Genomic DNA, 24,281 nt, shown 5'->3' on the forward strand with positions numbered 1-24,281 from the left:
GGTCCACGTGTGTGTGTGAGGGATTTGTGTGAGTGTGTCTGTGTGTGTGTGTGTCTGTGTGTGAGTGTAAGGGGTTTGTGTGAGTGTGTCTGTGTGTGAGTGTAAAGGGTTTGTGTGTGTGTGTGTGTAAGGGGTTTGTGTGTGTGTGTGTAAGGGGTTTGTTGCGAGTGTGAGGGGTTTGTGTGTGTGTGTGTGTGTAAGGGGTTTGTTGCGAGTGTGAGGGGTTTGTGTGTGTGTGTGTGTAAGGGGTTTGTTGCGAGTGTGAGGGGTTTGTATGTGTGTGAGTGTAAAGGATTTGTGTGAGTGTAAGGGATTTGTGAGAGTGTAAGGGGTCCATGTGTGTGTGTGTGTGTGTGTAAGGGGTTTGTTGCGAGTGTGAGGGGTTTGTGTGTGTGTGTAAGGGGTTTGTTGCGAGTGTGAGGGGTTTGTGTGTGTGTGTGTAAGGGGTTTGTTACGAGTGTGAGGGGTTTGTGTGTGTGTGTGTGTGTAAGGGGTTTGTTGCGAGTGTGAGGGGTTTGTGTGTGTGTGTGTGTGTGTAAGGGGTTTGTTGCGAGTGTGAGGGGTTTGTGTGTGTGTGTAAGGGGTTTGTTGCGAGTGTGAGGGGTTTGTGTGTGTGTGTGTGTAAGGGGTTTGTTGCTAGTGTGAGGGGTTTGTGTGTGTGTGTGTGTGTGTGTGTAAGGGGTTTGTTACGAGTGTTAGGGGTTTGTGTGTGTGTGTGTGTAAGGGGTTTGTTACGAGTGTGAGGGGTGTGTGTGTGTGTGTGTGTGTAAGGGGTTTGTTGCGAGTGTGAGGGGTTTGTGTGTGTGTGTGTGTGTGTAAGGGGTTTGTTGCGAGTGTGAGGGGCTTGTGTGTGTGTGTGTGTGTGTGTAAGGGGTTTGTTGCGAGTGTGAGGGGTTTGTGTGTGTGTGTGTGTGTAAGGGGTTTGTTGCGAGTGTGAGGGGTTTGTGTGTGTGTGTAAGGGGTTTGTGGCGAGTGTAAGGGGTTTGTGTGTGTGTGTGTGTGTAAGGGGTTTGTTGCAAGTGTGAGGGGCTTGTGTGTGTGTGTAAGGGGTTTGTTGCGAGTGTGAGGGGTTTGTGTGTGTGCGCGTAAGGGGTTTGTTGCGAGTGTGAGGGGTTTGTGTGTGTGTGTGTGTGTGTAAGGGGTTTGTTGCGAGTGTGAGGGGTTTGTGTGTGTGTGTGTGTGTCATGGGTTTGTTGCGAGTGTGAGGGGTTTGTGAGTGTGTGTGTGTAAGGGGTTTGTTGCGAGTGTGAGGGGTTTGTGTGTGTAAGGGGTTTGTTGCGAGTGTGAGGGGTTTGTGTGTGTGTGTGTGTGTCATGGGTTTGTTGCGAGTGTGAGGGGTTTGTGTGTGTGTGTGTGTGTGTAAGGGGTTTGTTGCGAGTGTGAGGGGTTTGTGTGTGTGTGTGTGTGTGTAAGGGGTTTGTTGCGAGTGTGAGGGGTTTGTGTGTGTGCGTGTGTGTGTGTAAGGGGTTTGTGGCGAGTGTGAGGGGTTTGTGTGTGTGTGTGTGTGTGTAAGGGGTGTGTGTGTGTGTGTGTAAGGGGTGTGTGTGTGTAAGGGGTGTGTGTGTGTGTGTGTGTAAGGGGTGTGTGTGTGTGTGTGTGTAAGGGGTGTGTGTGTGTGTAAGGGGTGTGTGTGTGTGTAAGGGGTGTGTGTGTGTGTGTGTGTAAGGGGTGTGTGTGTGTGTGTGTGTAAGGGGTGTGTGTGTGTGTAAGGGGTGTGTGTGTGTGTGTGTGTAAGGGGTTTGTGTGTGTGTGTGTCTGTGAGGGGTCTATGTGGGGAACGATGGGGGCGGTTATGTGTGTGTTGGGGGGGTGGGGGGGAAATGCCTGCAAGTTCTGATAACATCCCCTCTTATCTCACTGCCCCAGGACCATTGAGCTGAGAAGCCACTGCTGACTGACTCCGCTGCCTGGATGTCTTCTGCTCACTGCATCCTGCCTTTCACCCGGGACGGCACTGAGGTAATAAACGAGCCAATGTCCGGCCTGACCACTCCCCTCTCCACTGCCACCACACCCTAACTCCCAGTCCTCTTCCCCTCCCTGTTACTCGCATCCCAGTCATTGAGGGGGGACGGGGACATGATCGAGGTGTATAAAATTAGGAGGGGCGTGGATGGGGGAGACAGGAAGGAACTTTTCCCCTGGGTGGAGGGATCAATAACCAAGGGGGCCTAGATTTAAGGCAAGGGGGCGGGAGGTTTAGAGGGGATGTGAGGGAGAATTGTTTCACCCAGAGGGTGGTTGGGGATCTGGAACTCACAGCCTGAGAGGGTGGTAGAGGCAGAAACCCTCATAACATTTAAGGAGTATTTGGATGTGCACTTGCGATGCCCATGGACACACAAGGCGATGGGCCTAGTGCTGGATAATGGGACTAGAACAGTTAGGTACTTGTTTGACTGGCGCAGACTGGATGGGCCGAAGGGCCCTTTTTCTGTGCTGTAGACCTCTACGACCCTATGACCATCACAACAACTCGCTGCGTTTATATATAAAAATAATTCTCCTCATCTCCGCGCCCACCCCCCAACCTCTGGTTCTGTTCCCGATTCTCTTCAATGTGTCCCCTCTGGTTACCGACCCTCCCGCCCACTGGGAAACAGTCTCTCCCTCTCCTACTCTACCCCAAACACCCCCCCACCTTCGTGATTTTGAACCCCTCGATTCAATCTCCCCCCCTCCCTCCCTTAACCTTCTCTGCTCTAAGGAGAACAATCCCAGCTTCTCCAGTCCCCTCCACGTGAACTGAAGTCCCCTCATCCTCCCTCCCCCGCAGGGCTCCCGTTCTGGTAAATCTCCCTCCGCACCCTCTCCGAGACCCTCGACGTCCTTCCTGGAGTGCGGGGCCCGGGACTGGGGGACACGGGGTACTCCAGCTCGGTGGGGGGCTAATGAGTGGTTTATAAAATGAATGCCTTTGATTTTGGGGTCTCGCTGTTTTAACTGAGTTCTCCATCCGACTCTCCCTCTCCCATTCAGCCCTCGATTCCCCGTCCCCAATCCCTACAGATTCCCCCCCCACCGACAAAACCCCCACCACAATCCTCGCCCCCTCAGCTAAAGGGGAACCAGCTTTCCTTTGTCCACCTTATCCAAACCGGTCACCACCTCTGTCCGATCTCCCCTCCAGCCCCTTCGCTCCGAGGAGAACAGCCCCCCCGCCCAGCTCCTCCGACCGCCCCCACCCACACGCCTCGGAGATGAAGGTTTCGCCGCAGGGATTTCACCCGAGGCTCCAAAACCCGCGACCTCCGCCACCTGGAAGGACGAGGGGCCTGAGGGAGAAGGAGAGGGTGGGATCCTGGTGGGAGGGTCCCCGAGCAGACGGTCAACGTCGGTCGGCCGGGACGCCTCGTCGCCAGAACTTTCCAACAAGCGCTTGGCCGGCGGTGAGAAAGGCCCCCTCCCCGTCCGATCCTTCCCTACACGCCAGGAGTCTCACCACCCCCCCGCCCTCTATGGGCACGTTGCCCTCGGGGTGGCTGTGGGTGGGGGACGAGACCCGTTGTTCACCTCCTTGCGGATGGATTGCGCCTTTGCAAAGAAGGTCTGGAGGGAGACGCAGTGGGGGTTTTGTCGAGGCGACACGGGACTCTTGTGCTCTACGGGCTGTTCCCGGGGGGGACACACACACACGCACTAAAAAGCTTGGGGCAGGCGCCGCGAAGGCCCAATGCGGGGGGGGGGGAAAAGGGTCGCTGTCTAAGACCGTTCGGCCACAGGGCACCGAGGGGGCGCACGGGAACTGTATAGACCCCCCCTCCCCTCCTCGGGCTGTAACGATGCACACGGAATGTATACAGTGAAAACTGCGTGTATCACAATCGTACTGAAACACTTCAGAGTGCCACATGGGGCAGGATTTTGTCCCCCTGTCCGAGGTGGGAGGGAGAAGTTAAAGAGCAAGAGACGCACCTCCGATCGGCACCCCCCCTCCCACCCCACCAAGCGCCAATTAAGGCACCGCCCAGCGTGACGCCCGGGCGGAAGCAGGGCAAGGCAGGGGGTGGTGGGGGGGAGATCCCTAAGCCCGAGAGTGCGCGCTCCTTCGCACTGAAAGGGCGCCCTCACCTCCCTGAGGATCCTCGAGGGAGGATCGGCTCCACCATCTATTTAAAAAAAAAATATTAAAAACAAATGAAAAATTTTTTAAAATCCCCGACGCGTCCCCTCTGCCACGAGCCGGGACACGTCCGACAACTCTTCCCCCCCCAAAAAAAAATACAACAAACCCTCCGGTTAAATTTTCTTTAAGAGTCCCCGCCTGCGGACGAGGTTTCGCGCTTTCTCTATCGCCCGCCAGGGCTCCCCGGTGGCCCTTGCGATCCACGGGTAAAATTCCAATCCCTCCGCACCTTTTCTGGTCACGGTCCTGGATCCCCCCCCCCACCACCCACCCAAACCGCCCCCACCCCCGGGGTCCCTCTGTCCCCGCGCGCCTCTGTCAGTCAGTCCGCGCTGCCTCTCTCTTCCCCCCACCCCCTCCCCGACCCACCAAACGCCCGCACCTCCTGCCACTTATCTACAATCGATGTGTCCCCCCCACCCCCAAGGTTTGAGAATTCTCCGCCAATTTTGATCCCGTCCGCTCTTATCTGCTCCCCTCGTAATTTTGTACACCTCGATCGAGTCACCGCTCAGGCTTTTTTTTTTTTGCTCCGAGGACAATGACTCCTTTCCCGTCCGATCGCTCCTCGCAGCCGCACTTTCCTAAACCCTGGCAACGTTCTTTGCAAACTCTCCCCTGTGATCTTTTCATAGCTGTTCGCTGCACATTCCTGACAGAGTTCTTGTGAACCTCTCATACTCTCCTTCCTGTAAGTGACCAGAACTGTACACACTGCACCAGCTGTGGCCCCACCTCTCTCGTGTACAATTCCGACATTCCCTCCTTACTTTTATGCTCTATACCCCTTGCCAATGAAGCAGAGCATTCCATGTGCCTGCTAGACAACCCTGTCCACTTGAACTGCTGCCTTCAGGGACCCTGTGTACTTGTACGCCAGGATCTCTCACAGCCCACCCTGTGGGGAGGTACCTCCCCCACCCCCATCCCGGCCGGTAAAACATGACCCCCCTCATCGCCCCCCGACCATTCACCTTGCCTCGCCTTGCTGTCACTTCTGTTTTAATCTCTCTCTCTCCCTCTCTCTCTCTCTCCCCGCCTTGGCACCAGCAGCTCTCAGTGCACCACCCTCACCTGCCCGAGCTGGTCCCGGACCCGATCTACAGGCTCCCCATGGCCCCCTGCTCCTCCCAGTACGACGCGCCCCTCCAGCACCTGGCGCCGCAGTTCGGGGCCTGCGGCGAGCAGGGGCAACAGTCCGAGGCGGAGATGACCTGGCAGGAGCTGATGTCGCTGGCGGAACTGCAGGTACGTGATGCAGGGGGTGGGGTGGGGGTGTGGGAGGCTGGACCGGGCGAGACTCGGGGAGGAGGCGGTGAGGGCTGGGATCTTCCAGGGTAGAGAGAGCTTTACTCTGTATCTAACCCCGTGCTGTACCTGTCCTGGGAGTGTTTGATGGGGACAGTGTAGAGGGAGCTTTACTCTGTATCTAACCCCGTGCTGTACCTGTCCTGGGAGTGTTTGATGGGGACAGTGTAGAGGGAGCTTTACTCTGTATCTAACCCCGTGCTGTACCTGTCCTGGGAGTGTTTGATGGGGACGGTGTAGAGGGAGCTTTACTCTGTATCTAACCCCGTGCTGTACCTGTCCTGGGAGTGTTTGATGGGGACTGTGTAGAGGGAGCTTTACTCTGTATCTAACCCCGTGCTGTACCTGTCCTGGGAGTGTTTGATGGGGACGGTGTAGAGGGAGCTTTACGCTGTATCTAACCCCGCGCTGTACCTGTCCTGGGAGTGTTTGATGGGGACGGTGTAGAGGGAGCTTTACGCTGTATCTAACCCCGCGCTGTACCTGTCCTGGGAGTGTTTGATGGGGACGGTGTAGAGGGAGCTTTACTCTGTATCTAACCCCGTGCTGTACCTGCCCTGGGAGTGTTTGATGGGGACAGCGTAGAGGGAGCTTTAGTCTGGAGCTACCCCGGGAGTTTATCAGTCCTTACATTTATATCCAACATTTCAAGAACAGTGTCTCTTTAAGAAATGCAAGTTTGAAAATACATGCTTTAATCTGCATGAAAACTGCCACACTGTGTGGTGAGATAGTTTCTGCGATGCTTCCTGTGCTTCTCCCTTGCTTGGACCTTATCGAGGCATGCAGATGTATGTCAGTCAAATAGAGCACTGCTGTAAGGCGTGCAATGGGGCCTTGTGCAGCACTAGGTTTTAATCCTGCTTTGGAGACAGCCTGCAGAGCCTGACGCGAGATGTTCTGCTCCCTCTCCCAAGCTGCAGAACACAGACACAGGCACTCACACACGCAAACTCACTCACACACACACACACACTCACAAACACACACACACTCTCTCACACACACACACACTCACAAACACACACACATACTCACACACACACACTCACACACACATACTCTCACACAAACACACACTCACACTCACTCAAAAACACACACACACACACTCACAAACACACACACACAATCAGAAACACACACACTCACATACACATATTCACTCACACACATACTCACAAACACACACACTCACTCTCTCAGACAATTGCACAATCACACACACACCCTCTTAAACACGGTCACACTCACGGAAACACGCACACAGTCACACTCAGACACACACTCGTAAACACACACACTCACACAGATACACACATACACTCTCACGCACACACACACACTCACGAACACATAAATACTCACTCAGGCACATACACACATAGGCGCTCACACACAAACACACACAGGCAGTCGCATACACACAAACACACAGGCACATACACACAGAAACATACACACACACCTTCACACACAAAGGCACTCACACACACACTTATCCACACCCTCACAGGGCAGTTAGTGCTATGTTTTGTCTATGTGCTCATTAACAGTTTTAGCTGAGACCGGGGGTATTTATTCTAACCTGTCTCTCTCTCTCCCCCTTTGTGTCTCTCCCTCTCTCTGTCTGTCACTGTCTCCCTCTATATCTCTCCCTCTCTGCTCCCTGTCACTATCTCTGTCTGTCTCTCCCTGTCTTTCCCTCTTTTTTCGTGTGTCTCTCTCTTTCTCGGTCTCTCTCTCCTTCACTGTCTCTCCCTCCATCTCTCCGTTTCTCTCTCTCTCCGTCTTTCTCTCTCTCGCCGTTTCTCTCTCTCTCTCCTTCACTGTCTCTCTCCCTCCATCTCTCTCTCTCCCTCCATCTTTCTCTCTCTCCGTCTCTCTCTCTCTCTCTCCTTCACTGCCTCTCCCTCGCCGTCTTTCTCTCTCGCCGTCTCTCTCCTTCACTGTCTCTCTCTCCCCCTCCATCTCTCTCTCCCTGTCCGTGTCTCTCTCTGTCTCCTTCACTGCCTCTCTCTCTCTCCTTCACCGTCTCTCTCCCCCTCCATCTTTCTCTCTCCGTCTCTCTCCTTCACTGTCTCTCTCTCTCCCCGTCTCTGTCCCCCTCTCTCTCTCTGTCTCTCTCTGTCCCTGTCTCTGTCTCTAACTCTCTCTCTGCCTCAGTTACAGGGTCTGGACACAGACGGAGATATGGCTGCGGATCCCTCGTTCTATGGTGGCCCTGTCTACCCTCCTCCTCTTCCTCCCCCGGACCCGTACTGCCTCTCCGGACTTCCCGCCCAGGCCTGGCACGGCCACGGGGGCGCGATGGCGCCGGGGGGCTACGCCCTGCCCCCCTACGACGGGGGACCCCCGGCGCCCGGCTTGGAGGGCGGCTGCTGCCCGCCGCTGGAGGACCGGCTGCCGGAGCCCGGCTTCTACAAGCGGCGCGAGGACGCGGGCTCGGACTCGGGCCTCTCGCTGGACTCCAGCCCCAACGCTGGCTCGGAGGGCTGCGGTGGGGGCGAGACCCCGGGCTGGGGGGCCGCGTCCGGCCTGCGGGGGGGGTGCCAGTGGAGCTACGGCGGGCTGACCTTGCCCCCTGTCCAGCAGCAGCAGCAGCAGCGCCCGGGGTCCAGGGGCAAGAGGGACAGCTCCAACCGGGACGAGAGGAGAGCCCAGGCCCTGAGGATCCCGCTGGCCACGGAGGCCATTGTCCACCTGCCCGTCGACGACTTCAACGAGCTGGTCAGCCGCCACCGGCTGACCGAGCAGCAGCTGACCCTGGCCCGCGACATCAGGCGGCGTGGCAAGAACAAGGTGGCGGCCCAGAACTGCCGCCAGCGCAAGCTGGAGAACATCGCCCGGCTGGAGCGGGACCTGCTGGGCCTGCGGCTGGAGCGGGAAAGGCTGGCCGGAGAGCGGGAGGAGGTGGGCCGCCAGCTGCGGCAGGCCGAGCGCCGGGTGGGCGAGCTCAGCCGACGGGTCTTCGCCGCCCTGCGGGACCCCCGTGGCCTCCCCTACCCCCCGGAGGAGTTCTCCCTGCGGCAGGCGGCCGACGGCGGGGTGTACCTGATCCGTTGCGTGGCCGGGGGGCAGGAGGAGGGGGAGGTGGGGGAGGAGCGGGGGGAGGGGGAGCAGGAGGAGGGGGGCAGGGGCTAAGACCCCCACCGGCGTTGTTGCCGTCGTCCCCCCCCCACCCCCCCCGCCGCGCCCGCGCGCGCACTCGTATTTATTTCTCTCTCAGGCTGATCCGGCCCCGACGGGGGCGATTAGGACGCGGATGATTCCCGGGTGGGGGTGGGATGGAGGTTATTGGAGGGCTTAACGGGTGGGGGAGGAATCGAGACGGGCACTTTAATGCCTCATCCACTGACCCTCCGACAGTGCGGCTCTCCCTCGGCGCTGACCCTCCGACAGTGCGGCGCTTCCTCAGCGCTGACCCTCCGACAGTGCGGCTCTCCCTCGGCGCTGACCCTCCGACAGTGCGGCTCTCCCTCGGCGCTGACCCTCCGACAGTGCGGCCCTCCCTCAGCACTGACCCTCCGACAGTGCGGCTCTCCCTCGGCGCTGACCCTCCGACAGTGCGGCTCTCCCTCGGCGCTGACCCTCCGACAGTGCGGCGCTTCCTCAGCGCTGACGCTCCGACTGCGGCGCTGACCCTCCGACAGTGCGGCTCTCCCTCAGCACTGACCCTCTGACAGTGCGGCTCTCCCTCAGCGCTGACCCTCCGACAGTGCGGCTCTCCCTCAGCACTGACCCTCCCAGAGTGCGCCTCTCCCTCAGCGCTGACCCTCCGACAGTGCGGCGCTCCCTCAGCACTGACCCTCCGACAGTGCGGCTCTCCCTCAGCGCTGACCCTCCGACAGTGCGGCACTCCCTCAGCACTGACCCTCCGACAGTGCGGCGCTCCCTCAGCGCTGACCCTCCGACAGTGCGGCACTCCCTCAGCACTGACCCTCCGACAGTGCGGCACTCCCTCAGCACTGACCCTCCGACAGTGCGGCGCTCCCTCAGCGCTGACCCTCCGACAGTGCGGCGGCCCCTCAGCACTGACCCTCCAACAGTGCGGCGGCCCCATAGCACTGACCCTCCAACAGTGCGGCGGCCCCTCAGTACTGACCCTCCCACAGTGCGGCGCTCCCTCAGTAATGACCCTCCGACCTGGGGCGCTCCATCAGTACTGACACTCTGACAGTGCGGCGCTCCCTCAATACTGACCCTCCGATAGTGCGGCGCTCCCTCAGCACTGACCCTCTGTCACACACACTTCTGTCAAGTTTCGTAAACATTCTCCCGAGCGTCGTGCACACTTCCTGCCACACTCTCCATGTCACACGTAGTCAACAAAACCCTCCCCACCACCCGCCGTTACGAACGGAAAACACTCTGTTGCCCGAGATGTACCTGAGCGTCTACAGTGGAGATCAGCCAATTTTATATATGTATGTTTATATAAATATATTTCTTGCATTCAATTGTCATTTTCTCTTTTGTTCTTTGATTGGTAAACAATGGGGAGGAAAAAACTGAGGAGGTTTTACGCTGGTGTCACCTGACTCACACCCAGAAATTTACAATTGCACTCCAGGTGACCCCAACAATAACGATTTGCACGTAGACACCACCTTGAAGGTGGTGAAATGTCTCGAGGTGCTTCATAAGGAGCAAGGACCAAACATAATTTCACACAAGGCCCCCATGATAATATTCCACGCAGGTCACCATAGGCGCAAAGTGGTGCATTTTATGGAGCATCATCAAGGAGGGCGGGGGGGAGGGAGAGAGAGAGGGAGAGAGAGAGAGAATGAGACAGAGAGACGGAGAGGTTTAGGGAGGGAACTGCAGAGCTCGGGGCCCAAGCACATGAAGGCACGGCCGCCAATGGGTGGGGAGTGATGGAAATCGGGGGAATGGGCGAGAGGCTGGAATTGGAGGAGGTTACAGAGACAGGGAGGGGTGTAGGAGCTGGAGGAGGTTACAGAGATAGGGAGGGGTGTAGGGACTGGAGGAGGTTACAGAGACAGGGAGGGGTGTAGGAGCTGGAGGAGGTTACAGAGATAGGGAGGGTTGTGGGGCTGGAGGGGGTTACAGAGATAGGGAGGGTTGTAGGGGGCTGGAGGAGGTTACAGAGATAGGGAGGGTTGTAGGGGGCTGGAGGAGGTTACAGAGATAGGGAGGGTTGTAGGGGCTGGAGGAGGTTACAGAGATAGGGTTGTAGGGGCTGGAGGTAGTTACAGAGATAGGGAGGGTTGTAGTTGAATGAAGTAACAGAGGGAGGGAGGGTTGTAGGGGTCGGAGGAGGTTACAGAGATAGAATCACAGGATTGTTACGGTGTAGAAGGAGACCATTCGGTCCATTATGTCTGCACCGGCTCTCTCAGCATTTTAACTCAGTGCCAATCTCCTGCCTTCTCCCCGTAACCCTGCACATTGTTTCTATTTGAATAATCATCCAATGGCCCCTTGAATGCCTCGATTGACCCTGTCTCCCCGACACTCTCAGACAACGCATTCCAGATCCTAACGCCTCGATTGACCCTGTCTCCACCACTCTCAGGCAGCGCATTCCAGACCCTAACGCCTCGATTGACCCTGTCTCCACCACACTCTCAGGCAGCGCATTCCAGACCCTAACGCCTCGATTGAACCTGTCTCCACCACACTCTCAGGAAGCGCATTCCAGATCCTAACGCCTCGATTGAACCTGTCTCCCCCACACTCTCAGGCAGCGCATTCCAGATGCTAACGCCTCGACTGACCCTGTCTCCACCACACTCTCAGGCAGCGCATTCCAGACCCTAACGCCTCGATTGACCGTCTCCACCACTCTCTCAGACAACGCATTCCAGATCCTAACGCCTCGATTGAACCTGTCTCCACCACACTCTCAGGCAGCGCATTCCAGATCCTAACGCCTCGATTGAACCTGTCTCCCCCACACTCTCAGGCAGCGCATTCCAGATCCTAACGCCTCGATTGAACCTGTCTCCCCCACACTCTCAGGCAGCGCATTCCAGACCCTAACACCTCGATTGACCCTGTCTCCACCACACTCTCAGGCAGCGCATTCCAGATCCTAACGCCTCGATTGACCCTGTCTCCCCCACACTCTCAGGCAGCGCATTCCAGACCCTAACGCCTCGATTGACCCTGTCTCCCCCACACTCTCAGGCAGCGCATTCCAGACCCTAACTCTATGCCCCTATTAATGAAGCCTCGAATACTGTAATGTTTAGAGACAGCTCTCTCTACCTGTCCTGCCACCTTCAATGACTCATGTACATATACACCCACATCTCTCTGCTCCTGCACACCTTTTAGAATAGTATCCTTTATCTTATACTCTCTCCATGTTCTTTATACTAAAGTGCATCACCTCACACTTCTCCCCATTGAACTTCATCTGCCATCTACCTGCCCACTCCACCAATGTGTCAATGTCCTTTTGAAGGTCTACACTGCCCTCCTCACAGTTTACAATTCTCCCAAGTTTTGTGTCATCCGCAAACTTTGAAATTGTCCCCTGCTCACCAAGATCGAGATCATTTACATGTTAGGAAAAGCAAGGGCCCCAATACCGACCCCTGGGGAACTGCACAACAAACCTTCATCCAGCCCCCCAAAAAAATACCCTCTCATTACTCTCCGTTTCCTTTCCCTCAGCCAATTTTGTATCCACATTGCTGCTTCCACTTTTAAACCATGGCTTATAACTTTCCTCACAAGTCTGTTGTGTGGCACTGTATCGAACGCCTTCTGGGAGTCCACATACACATCATCAACGCCCTTGCCCTCATCAATCACCTGTTACCTCTTCAAAAAAACTCCATGAAGTCAGTTAGGCACAATGTTCCTTTAACAAATCCATGCTGACTCTCCCGAATCAATCCACATTTTACCACCTGACTATTAATTGTATGCCAAATAATTGCTTCTAGAACTGTTTCGGGATAGAAGGTAAGAGCAGGGAGGTTATGCTGGAACTGTATAAAACGCTGGTTAGGCCACAGCCAGAGTATTGCGTGCAGTTCTGGAATCCGCATTATAGGAAGGGTGTGATTGCACTAGAGAGAGAGCAGAGGAGATTTACCAGGATGTTGCCTGGACTGGAGTGCTTTAGTTATGAGGAGAGATTGGACAGGCTGGGCCAGAGGAGAATGAGGGGGGACATGATTGAGGTGTATAAAATTATGAGGGGCATAAATAGGGTAGACAGGAAGGAACTTTTCCCCTTGGTGGAAGGATCAATAACCAGGGAGCATAGATTTAAGGTTAAGTGGCAGGAGGTTTAGAGGGGATGTGAGGAAGAATTTTTTTCACCCAGAGGGTGGTGGGGACCTGGAACTCACTGCCTGAAAGGGTGGTAGAGGCAGAAACAGAGGCGGTAGAAGAGAGGAAGGATGTGCTGGCCCTGGAGAGGGTCCAGAGGGGGTTCACGAGAACAATCCCAGGAATGAAAGGCTTAACCTATGAGGAACGTTTGAGGACTCTGGGTCTATACTCGATGGAGTTTAGAAGGATGAGGGGAGATCTGATTGGAACTTACAGAATACTGAAAGGCCTGGATAGAGTGGGACGTGGGGAAGATGTTTCCATGAGTAGGAGAGACTAGGACCCGAGGGGCACAGCCTCAGAGTAAAGGGAAGACCATTTAGAACAGAGATGAGGAGAAACTTCTTTAGCCAGAGAGTGGTGAATCTATGGTATTCATTGCCACAGAAGGCTGTGGAGGCCAGGTCATTGAGTGTATTTAAGACCGAGATAGATCGGTTCTTGATTGGTAAGGGGATCAAAGGTGACGGGGAGAAGGCGGGAGAATGGGGTTGAGAAACTTATCAGCCATGATTGAATGGCGGAGCAGACTCGATGGGCTGATTGGCCTAATTTCTGCTCCTATATCTTATGGTCTTAAACCCTCATAACATTTAAGAAGTATTTGGATGTGCACGTGCGATGTCCATGACATGATGTCCTAGTGCTGGAAAATTGGATTAGAACAGTTAGGTACTTATTTGACTGGCGCAGACTGGATGGGCCGAAGGGCCTTTTTCTGTGCTGTAGACCTCTGTGACTCTTCAGTTTCCCTACCACCAAAAGTTTGCAAATCTCCAGTCCTCCGGCACCTCTCCTGAATCCAAGGAACATTGAAAGGTTATGGCCAGTGCCTCTGCAACTTCCACCCTCACTTCCTTCAATATTCCGGGAAGGCATCTCATCCGGTCCCGGTGCCCTTATCAACTTGCAAAGTACCAGCAGCTTATCCAATATCTCCTCCTTATCAATTTTAAACCCTTCTCGTGACTGAGTTTCCTCCTCTGTCACCATGGCCTGGCCAGGAGGCAAAGTGTTCATTTAACATCTCAACCACGTCTCTTGCCTCTACGTATACATCCCCTTTTGGGTCCCTAATTGGCCCTACTCCTCCTTTGACCAGCTTTTTACTATTGGTGTGCTTTCAGAATACTTTGGGATTTCCTTTTATGTTAGCTGTAAGAGCTGGAGGAGGCTATAGAGATAGGGAGGAGTGTAGGAGGTTACAGAGATAGGGAGGGTTGTAGGAGGTTACAGAGATAGGGAGGGGTGTAGGGTCTGGAGGAGGTTACAGAGATAGGGAGGGTTGTAGGAGGTTACAGAGATAGGGAGGGGTGTAGGGTCTGGAGGAGGTTACAGAGATAGGGAGGGGTGTAGGGGGCTGGAGGAGGTTTCAGAGATAGGGAGGGTTGTAGGGGCTGGAGGAGGTTTCAGAGATAGGGAGGGTTGTAGGGGGCTGGAGGAGGTTACAGAGATAGGGAGGGTTGTAGGAGGTTACAGAGATAGGGAGGGGTGTAGGGGGCTGGAGGAGGTTACAGAGATAGGGAGGGGTGTAGGGTCTGGAGGAGGTTTCAGAGATAGGGAGGGTTGTAGGGGCTGGAGGAGGTTACAGAGATAGGGAGGGTTGTAGGGGCTGGAGGAGGTTTCAGAGATAGGGAGGGTTGTAGGGGCTGGAGGAGGTTACAGAGATAGGGAGGGTTGTAGGGGCTGGAGGAGGTTTCAGAGATAGGGAGGGTTGTAGGGGCTGGAGGAGGCTACAGAGACAGGGGGGATTGTAGGGGCTGCAGGCGGTAAGAAATAGGAAGGGTGAGCCATGGAGGGACGTGGAAGCAAGAACGAGAATTTTAAAATCGAGGGTCCAGTGACTATCTTTTCAAGTGATACATCAATCAGGAGAGAAGACTCATGTGGAGGAGAAACACTGGCACGGTGCAGACAGGCCGAACGGCCTGTTTCTGTGCTGTTACTGCCACGTGGACAAGAGCCGACACGCCTGAGTTATAGTCAGGCACTGACGCAGACACGGGGCCGGTCCCACCGGTCGGGTGCAGGTTGAGACCCTGGCCCACTATGAGCCAATGGAAACCAAATCTACGCACCTACCTAACTAGATGCCCAAGTGTCCAGATCCATAGCTTCCTGCCTTCTGCGTAAACACTCTACAGCCAGCAGCTGGGGGGGCGGGTCGCTAAAACCACCACCCCCTCCCCAGCCCACTCCAGGAGCCAATCTGCTGGACACTAGCACCTGTTAAAGAGAAAAGAAGAAAGGTTTGGGTTTTCCGGGCCCTTTCGCCACCTCAGGACGTCCGAAACCACGGAGCAGGCAACAAAGCGCTTTTAATTTAGCGCCGTCACCTCTTGTAGGAAACCCGGCACAGCCAAGTGTTGGCACAGCCAAGCTCCCGCCAACAGGCAGCGTGATAATGACGCAGGTCAGCTGCCCTTTCGAGTGGTATTGGTCGAGAGATGGGCTGCCGGAAAGGCCAGGCAGGGACCCACGGTTTCCTGTCTCAATCAGAAGACGCCAGCTCTGACCGTGCGGCGCTCCCTCAGTGCTGACCCTCCGACAGTGCGGCGCTCCCTCAGCGCTGACCCTCCGACATTGCGGCGCTCCCTCAGCGCTGACCCTCCGACAGTGCGGCGCTCCCTCAGCGCTGACCCTCCGACAGTGCGGCGCTCCCTCAGCGCTGACCCTACCGACAGCGCGGCGCTCCCTCAGCACTGACCCTCCGACAGTGCGGCGCTCCCTCAGCGCTGACCCTCCGACAGTGCGGCTCTCCCCCAGCACTGACCATCCGACAATGCAGCGCTCCCTCAGCTATGACAATCATACAGTGGTGCTCCCTAAGTGCTGACCCCACCGCCACCCCCCTACAGTGCAACACTGCCTCAGTACTGATCCACCAAGTGCAGCGCTCCCTCAGCACTGATCCTCCTACAGTGCAGCGCTCCCTCAGCGCCAACTCCCCCTCAGCACTGACTCACAGCGGTGCTCCCTCACTGCTGACCCCCCCTACAGTGCAACGCTGCCTCAGTACTGATCCAGCAACAGTGCGGCGCTCCCTCAACACTGAGGCTCCCGGCAGTGTAGCATTCCGATCTTGGGGAACAGGACGACGGGAATGGAGAGGGAGGGGCTGCTTTTTGCTTGCAGTACCTTGCCGTGGTTTCACTGAAGATTTAGGCAATTTCTGCCCTGTTGGGGAAGCAACAGGGGAAAATCTGCAGACCACCATCACTTGAGCTGTACTTAGAAGCTAGGAAGCTACTGACGCAAGGGGTGGGGTGAAGAATGGAGCAGCAGCCCAGACAGCTGGCTCCAGCTCCTCCTCACCTTGTGGAGTGTAGGAGCAGAACTAGAGGAGTCAGGGACAAAGATGCAAGTAGATGATTGGCTTTTTGGTGTTGGGGGAAGGAAGAAACACTATTCATGGAATAGATTGACACCACACAACAGCAGTGTGCTCAGAACCCTGCATTTTCCTTACATCCTACACACCCAGGGCTGTTGGGTAGACCAGCAGAGGGAGCCTAACTAGCCCCACAATGGATGCATGGTGCAATTGAGCAGCTACTGCGGGTAGGGCAGGCAGGAGAGCAGGGCTGTAAACCAGTTAATAATCCAGCACCCAGCGAGCAAAATACACCATGGGCTGCAGGAACTGGCCACTCGGCTCATCTGCGCTCTCGCCTGGAGAAACCTCATTTCAAACCCTGAGCATCTCAGCTTAAGACAGGAGGATGGGGGCTGTCAAAGCCCATGTTTTAAGCTGCCCCGACCCTCCTGGCAGGATTTATTGGAGATGCGACCAGCCACTTGCCCGTTGGAAGTGCGAACCAATGGCCATTTGGCCCACCCGTGACTAACTCTTTTGCAGAATAGCTCCGGTGACCGATTCACCTGGGGAGCGGTTTATCATACTGCCTTCTCCGATACACGACCAGTAAGAAACGAGGCAGAAATAAGAGGCAAAGAACTTACACCAAAGTTTTTATTACAATGTACATCTTAAAAAACAAAGAGGTTGTACAACAACCATTACAAATACACAGTATTGAACAAACATTCTCTGTGAGAGATATGATCCGCACTGATTCCAGTTTCCATCTGTGATCCACCTGTGGGACAGAAAGTAAAAGACGTCACTCACAGCAGGAACAACAGAGCCCATCGCGGTGAATACAGCACTTACCCAGTGGATATTCAGGCACCCCCCCGTGGTTCCCACCTCAGGTCTGTGCCAGCTCGCCCGCAGCAATTCAGATCCCACACCCCACCCCACTGTGTCGCCAAGCAAATTCTCTCCGGGTCTAATTAACCAACCCCGCCTCGGGAAGGCACAATCGATTCTGCCCCCAACACACCCTCTAGGGTAGCTCTTGAGCCACTGGCCCGAGTGAACCGAGTTCCCCTCATCTGGCTCTTCATCCAGTGACCCCAAACCCTGGCATCCACCAATCGTATCTCCCCACCTCCTCAATCTCCTGGGCACGCACACACCTCACGATGGCAAAACCTCCCCCCACCTTTTGTCAAGTCTACTCCCAACCCTCAAACCTGGGGGACGATTCCCGTGAATCTTCTCTCCGCACCCCCCCCACCGATGCCTTCAACCATCGAGATATCTCCCCCTCCGTCCGCTCAAGTCTGGGATCCTGCAGCAACCCCACCCCCCTTCTATCCCACGACCAATCCTTCCATCTTGTGCATTCCTGTGAGAGGGGGGGGCCCTGTCTTATACATCCAGGATGTTAAGGGGAGGGGAGAAAAACAATTCCGTTGACAACTTACCACAACGGGAGGGTGAAATCTTTTACATCGGATTCGATGAGGCTTGCCGATGCGCTCCGGTCAGAGAAGGGAGAGCGAGTCCATCAAGGTGTACCTACGAACGCAAAGGGAGAGTCAGATGGCATGGGTCTCTTTGGCAGGGCGTACTCGAGCCGTGGCTTGTTTTTTTTTTTTGCTAAATTATCCTGGAAAATGTAGAATATGAAATACGACCTTACCTATTGAGAGCACGGCCCCTTTACCTGGCCGTCAACCGGGGGGAGTGCTTTCTCTGCCTGCCTGTTTAGTCCTAGTCGCAAGGCTTCTGGCTGTGCTAGTCCTCAATAGCTAGCCTCCCACGAAGCATAGAGTAACCCTCACGCCTACAAGCCTCCAGTAAGAATGCAGCAGCGCTATCAAAAGAGAATAAGCTGGCCTTTTCCTTTGCTTTCCTTCCGACGGTGTATGCTCGTAGCCTCTCTCGGCATGTGGACTACACAGTCTATACTCCGCTGCTGCTGCTGCTGGTAGTAAAATCTGCGGGTTGTCCTGCCTGGTTTCTAGAACAACGTTCCTTCCTTTACTTCTCTCCTCTGGTTCTTTTTCGGAGCAGAGGCCCCCAAAAACACAAGTGCTCTCCTCCCCTCGGGCGACTTCTCACTGCGGCCAACTTGTCTCTACTACACAAGCTTGACTCCTTGCTGCCTGTGTCAAAAAGTCATCGTCCATTGCCTTACCGCTACAATGTGAAAAACTTGTTGTCCAAGTTACGTGAAATATATTACGTATTAAATAAGATATATAATTAATTTAAAAAGTCTGGGCGCTGCTATGTTCACACCGACTCACTGCATTGGAAGGGGAGGTGGGGCCCAAATCAACAGTACCCCCCACCTTCCACTTAAAAGAGTCAAAATTCCAGGCTCCCACAGTGGCAATGTGAACGTAGCATTGCACGCACCTCAAATCTAAATAAAAAAATAAATTTAAGTTACAATCCTTATTCAGCTCTATTGCTATTTGCACTGTAACTTCCGAGGCTTCAGCATCCAAGTCAAGCAGAAGGCGCCTAATAGATAAAAAAAAGTGTCCAGATTCATTTTTGGAGGGAGTGGGGGGTTTAAATAGGGCGATTTATGAAAGAAAAATAAATAAATAAATATAGGGCTCCTCAATGCCTGAATAGAAGCACGGGGTTAAGCCGGTGCACCGTGAAGTTACAGTTTTTTTAAGCTACAAACAATTAATTTAAATTCGCAATGGCAGCCTCGCTATCCTTTGTCCCCAAAACAAGACTTGAACAGGAGGGGAGGGGGGGGAAGGAGGGGAAAAGAGTCAATCACCAATAACACTTGTTAGGGGGTAAAAAGTGTGGGCGGTGTCTTCTCTGCCCAGTGCCGCAAGGCAGTGCAGCTTCTGGCACTGCATTCCCTTGCGCTAGCACTTTTTTTTTTTGGGGGAGGGTGGAAAACACAGCAGGATGCTGAGGGAGCCAGTTACATACCAACGTGCCAGTGCACTGATGGGACAGCAGGTGCACTTTCTCTCTCTCTCTCATATCTGCCCTCGTTCTCCCTGCTCAACTTGCACCACCGGGTGGCATAACAGGGCACGCTCCCTTCATGCTCAAAACTAGTGCGGTTTACAGAGGGGAGCAAAACGAACTCATCTGTGGCTTCAACACTGCCTGCAGCAGCCCTGTCGGACAGGATTTTGCGGGAGGGGGAGAGAATGAAGATAACAGGAGCAGCCAGTGATTTTTTTTTTGGGGGGGGGGAGAAGAGAGCTGCATCCTGTGTCACCCAACCCCTGGAGGTCTGAAAGCAGCGACGTGCATCCGACCTGCCAGAGGTGACTCCCGATAAAGCTGCGTCCACACCCATCCTCATGGTGGACCAGAACTAAGCTCAAGTCTGATCAAGAGACAGGAAAGCCTCTCGAGGAACAACACCTCAACCCCCCCAAACCCGACCCAGAAACGGACTTAAACGTGTTCCTCGTTACCCCCTTAACACTAACGATCCGAAACAAGACAGACTACCTGCAGGACTATTAAATGGAAAGTATTTTATTCCGAGTCATGATCACAACTAATACATTTATATATCACTTGAAAACTGGAAGCAATAAAATCAAAAAACAATTCTAATAAAAACTCACTGGAATGTTTATTTTACACTTCCAGGGGAAGGGGTAGTCACAACTATAAAATAACCTGTTCAACAGTTTATCAAAATATCAATTACAGTCCTTACGCAGATATCCATGCATGTGGGTTTAATTTTTATTCCTTTCAAAAGTTCATGAGTTCAAACACTGACTTTTCTGACTAAAAAAGACATTTTTTCTCTTCCGGTAGCAGTTGTGCCCTGTGCTTGGCTGAGATTTGTATTGTAGTAACCTGCTGTCTCCCTGTCACAATCTCCTGGCTCATCCTCGCCTGCTAAGTACTGTATTCCTGTTGAACAACATGGGATAAAATTATTATACCGTGCACTCTCTCAAAACATGTTCTTTTTTCAAACATTGCTGAGGGCAAAGGGGGAAGGCATCCATTGGCCAAACCCCATTGCTTAAAAAAAAAAGTTAAACCTAAACAGTTGTGGATGCACTGCAATTATATAAACTGACTACTACACCATAATGAAGTGGCAGAAGCCACAGCATGTCTAGCAGCAGACACACACAAGACAACCAATAGCTCTGTAACTCCCTCCTATCACAAGGCCCAACTCCCACGCCTCACCCCAAAAGGCCAAGAGCAATTGCTCAGAGGCGAGGGCTCTGTACCATTCCTGGTGCTGCCAACTTACTGGACACGTGCAAAACATAGGGAGGGGGGGGGGGGGGGATATCACGATTCATGTGAAGCCCAGCTTGCCTTGCATTCCCACCCACTGCACTCACCATCCCACCCCCCCCTGACCCCCAAACTGGGAGACCTCCCACCCACCCATTCTCTCCCCCACCCCCACCCCTCACTGCCCAGTCTCTTACAATTGGAAGCAGTCCAATTTTCCTGCAACAAACCCACTCAAAATCACTCACGCTGCTGTAACCCAGAACACACCTGGCTTCAGAAAAGTTAGAACCTCCGACTAAAGGATCCTCCTCCTCCTCCCCCAGAGCCACCATAATTACCTGCAAGGCAAGGCAGAGTCAGTTAATAAGCAGAAACCCACTTAAGTAAGCCTACGTCAAGACACTCAAATGCACTCTCAATCCTCACCTCCGTAAGGCCCACTGGAATTCCTTCCTCCATAGCCTCCCCCACCACCTCCACCACCCTTCATTGGCCCGTAGTTAGAAGACTGCTGGTTTGGGTAGTTGCCAAAGTCATTGTAGTTGCCTCCTCCACCACCTCCAAAGTTGCCTGTAAGCAGAGTACAAGGTCAATAAAGGTTCGTTTCAAGTGCACGACAAGGGAAGACTCCTCACCAGGAGGAGAACTGTGGGTACTTACCACCGAATCCACTGTTGTAGCCATCATAAGCACTGCCACCACCACCGCCGCCATATCCACCACCGCCCTGGTTGCCATAGGTCGGACTGCCTCCATAGCCGGGTCCACCTCTTCCGCCGCCGCCGCCGTAGCCACCACCGCCACCATATCCGCCACCTGATCAGGAAAGACAACAACAAAGTGGGTGAGCCACCTAGGGTTACCATATTTTGCCACCCAACCAGCCAACCCAAAAACAACACGTACCATCACCAAATCCATTGTAACCATCACCGCAGCCTCCGTAGTTGCCACCACCTCCTCTCGAGCTGCCTCCAAAGCCACCTGCAACAGGGGGGGGGAGAAAAACGAAGACAAAAACAGTGTTAGCAACGTGCCCACTTCACCCACACAACAGCCCCACACAGAGAAGCCGGCCTGCCCAGCGCCTCACCTCTGCTGTTGAAGTTTCCTCCTCCTCCGCCTCCGCCGCCACGGCCGCCAAAGTTTCCGCCGGAGTTGCCAAAGTTGCCGCGGCCGAAGTTGCCAGAGCTCCCTCGCCCTTTGCAAAAGAAAGGAGGGAAAAAGTTTTAAGAATCAGTTACGAAAATTTCACAGGCCTGTAAGAAAGGACGAGTTTTACAGGTTCCGAGCGCTCCACTCACCTCTCTGGTTCATGCCGGAGTTCTGCATCTCCTCGCGGGACAGTGCCTTCCTCACTTCACAGTTGTGTCCGTTGACCGTGTGGTACTTTTGAACTGAAATGAATGAAGAAAAGGGAATTTTATTTTTTTTTCCCCCACAGCTCCCCCATCTCAGACCCACCATCCACCCCGCCACACAATTAGCTTCACCCCTCCAAAGGATTCAGTCCTCACCGACAATCTTGTCAACGGCGTCGTGGTCGTCGAACGTGATGAAGGCAAACCCTCTCTTCTTCCCGCTCTGTCGGTCGGTCATCACTTCGGTCACCTCGATCTTGCCAAACTTCTCGAAGTAATCCCGGAGGTGGTGCTCCTCTGTGTCTTCCTTGATGCCGCCAACGAAGATCTTCTTCACGGTTAGGTGCGCCCCAGGCCTGGTAGAGTCCTAAATGCAAGACAGAGCAGCGGATCAGCCACATGGGGTCTGCCAGAAACAGATGCTACAAGCCACATGCGGGGCTTTGAGATCCCAACCCGCAAACCGGGCAATGCGGTTCCCAAAGCCTGTACCAGCAGCGGTGCGGGAGCACCGTGGATGGAACGCAGTAAGTTACCAGAACACTAATCGGGGGGTACCTACCTCTCTTGACACCGCACGTTTGGGTTCAACGACGCGACCATCGACCTTGTGAGGCCTGGCGGACATTGCGCTGTCGACCTCCGAGACACAGGAGTACGTCACAAACCCAAAGCCCCTGGAGCGCTTTGTATTCGGGTCTCTCATCACCTGCAGGGTAAATTTTTTTTTAAAAAAAAATAAAGGTTAAAACGGTGCATTTAAAAATCAGAACACAAAAAAACGCTACCGCTGCAGGAAGATAAAACTCACCACACAATCTGTCAGCCGGCCCCATTGCTCAAAGTGGTTCCGTAGACTGTCATCTGTTGTTTCGAAGCTCAAGCCGCCAATGAAGAGTTTGCGCAGCTGTTCAGGCTCCTGCGAATCCTCCAAGGGAAAGGGAGGGGAGAGTGTTAGCACACAAAACAAGATCTGTACACAGGTGAGCACCTCACCTGACCAATTTCTGAACAACAGCATGATTCCCCAGGGCTTTGCCAGTTCACCGTGGAGATTGCCCGCCCTGATTGCGCTGCAGTACACGTCAGTAAATTTACACAAAGCCTAGCAGCTGGTTTACCTGCGTGACTTGTAGGAAATGTACTTTGCTTGGCAAACAAACACCACAAAGGGCCACTCCTTCAACCTCGCTCTAAACCACGTGGCCTGCTCTCCCAGGAGAGAGAGAACAAAGGGCAAGGCTGTTGATCAGGTTTAAAAACTGCTCTCCCCCCAGGGGAAGGCTTATTTATCACTAGCAGGAGGAACAGCAGCAAAGTGGGGACTTTCAGAGCACCCCACCACCAGTGGCGAATCCACTTAAGGGAAGGAAACCCAGGCTGGCAAGACATTTGTGACTCTACAGCAAGCCGTGTGGTTCAGGGACAGCTCAGCGCCACCTTTGGAAAAGTACGAAGCCTGGTTAAGTATGTGCGTCACACAACTCAAACCCCAAAAAAACTGCCTAAAGTCGTAATAAAAATTAAGCCGAACTAACCACATTAGTTTAAATTGCACTACAATTTATTCATTTTTTAAAAAAAGTTATTCAGGAAGCTCAATTATTGGATAAAGCACATCGGTTTTAATCGGCTCTTTTGGGAGATTCGGTGCAGACTAGATGGGCTGAACAGCCTCTCTTCCTGAACCATTTATAAACCGTGGGGTGGGGGAATATAAAAGGTGAACGAGGGGAATGAACAAAACCAGCGGTTTGGGGCGGGGGGAGTGAAGAGGATAGAAAAGAAATAGGAACCAGGGACATTTTTAAACTGGAACCGGGCAGAGAAAAAACCCCAAAGGAGGAATTATTTAGGAAATTTAAATTAAAATAAATTAAATGGGGTGGGAAAGTAGAACAAAAAAGGGACGAGTTAAAGGAATTTTAAACCAGAGCGGGAGGAAGATTTAAGCGGGAACAGAGGAAACTGAAGGGGCTAGTTATTTACGAAATTTAAACTGGATCCCGGGGGGGGGGGGGGGGGGGGGGGGGGGGGCCAAAAATAAGAGCATCCGAGAAATGTAAAAGCTGGGGGGGGGGGGGGGGGGAAATTGAGATAAAATTTCACAAGAAAATCAAAGCTGGGAGGATGATCCGGAGGGAAGGAACCGCCTCGGGGCTGGAGGCAAAAAGTTAAAGGGAACCCTGATTTTAAAAGCTTAATTTGGTGAGGGAGAGGACGACGGAGAGGGTGAGAAGGAAAGAGGGATGAGGAGGAGATGGTGACGGAGAGGGGATTGGGAGGGTGAGGGCAGCAGAGGGATGAGGAGGGTGCCAGTGAGGGATGAGGAGGGAAGGAGAGGTGGTGAGGAGGGGAGAGGGGGGAAGGAGAGGTGGTGAGGAGGGGAGAGGGGGGGAAGGAGAGGTGGTGAGGAGGGGAGAGGGGGGAAGGAGAGGTGGTGAGGAGGGGAGAGGGGGGAAGGAGAGGTGGTGAGGAGGGGAGAGGGGGGAAGGAGAGGTGGTGAGGAGGGGAGAGGGGGGAAGGAGAGGTGGTGAGGAGGGGAGAGGGGGGAAGGAGAGGTGGTGAGGAGGGGAGAGGGGGGGGAAGGAGAGGTGGTGAGGAGGGGAGAGGG

The 24,281-nt window shown here is 54.1% G+C and overlaps 2 protein-coding genes and 1 long non-coding RNA gene across 4 annotated transcripts; 1 reads left to right on the top strand and 2 right to left on the bottom strand.

Moving 5' to 3' along the window:
* The first annotated feature begins 1,862 nt into the window (after positions 1-1,862).
* Positions 1,863-8,578, top strand: LOC144677998 (transcription factor NF-E2 45 kDa subunit-like). The gene is made up of 3 exons (XM_078537936.1): positions 1,863-1,959; positions 5,177-5,374; positions 7,601-8,578. Exons 1-3 carry the CDS (start codon positions 1,912-1,914, stop codon positions 8,576-8,578), a joined length of 1,224 nt encoding a protein of 407 aa, XP_078394062.1. The 5' UTR covers positions 1,863-1,911.
* An 8,118-nt stretch (positions 8,579-16,696) lies between these two features.
* LOC144677997 (uncharacterized) lies at positions 16,697-19,413 on the bottom strand. The gene is made up of 3 exons (XR_013575905.1): positions 17,743-19,413; positions 17,525-17,618; positions 16,697-16,851 (listed from the first exon to the last, which is right to left on the bottom strand). It is a non-coding gene; the product is annotated as an uncharacterized LOC144677997 (long non-coding RNA).
* Positions 19,414-19,550: 137 nt separating this feature from the next.
* Positions 19,551-22,703, bottom strand: LOC144677996 (heterogeneous nuclear ribonucleoproteins A2/B1-like). 2 transcript variants are annotated; one of them, XM_078537935.1, is made up of 10 exons: positions 22,479-22,703; positions 22,230-22,376; positions 21,824-22,034; positions 21,611-21,703; positions 21,400-21,507; positions 21,213-21,290; positions 20,967-21,122; positions 20,733-20,876; positions 20,574-20,644; positions 19,551-19,961 (listed from the first exon to the last, which is right to left on the bottom strand). In XM_078537935.1, the coding sequence occupies exons 1-9, from the start codon at positions 22,686-22,688 to the stop codon at positions 20,589-20,591; spliced, it is 1,203 nt and encodes a 400-aa protein (XP_078394061.1). In that variant the 5' UTR covers positions 22,689-22,703; the 3' UTR covers positions 19,551-19,961; positions 20,574-20,588. The 2 variants fall into 2 exon arrangements, with proteins under 2 accessions (XP_078394061.1, XP_078394059.1); XM_078537933.1 differs by lacking the exon at positions 20,574-20,644.
* Positions 22,704-24,281: the final 1,578 nt, after the last annotated feature.

The sequence above is a fragment of the Cetorhinus maximus genome, unplaced genomic scaffold, assembly GCF_964194155.1.
Source record: "Cetorhinus maximus unplaced genomic scaffold, sCetMax3.hap1.1 HAP1_SCAFFOLD_3396, whole genome shotgun sequence".
NCBI lineage: Eukaryota > Metazoa > Chordata > Chondrichthyes > Lamniformes > Cetorhinidae > Cetorhinus > Cetorhinus maximus.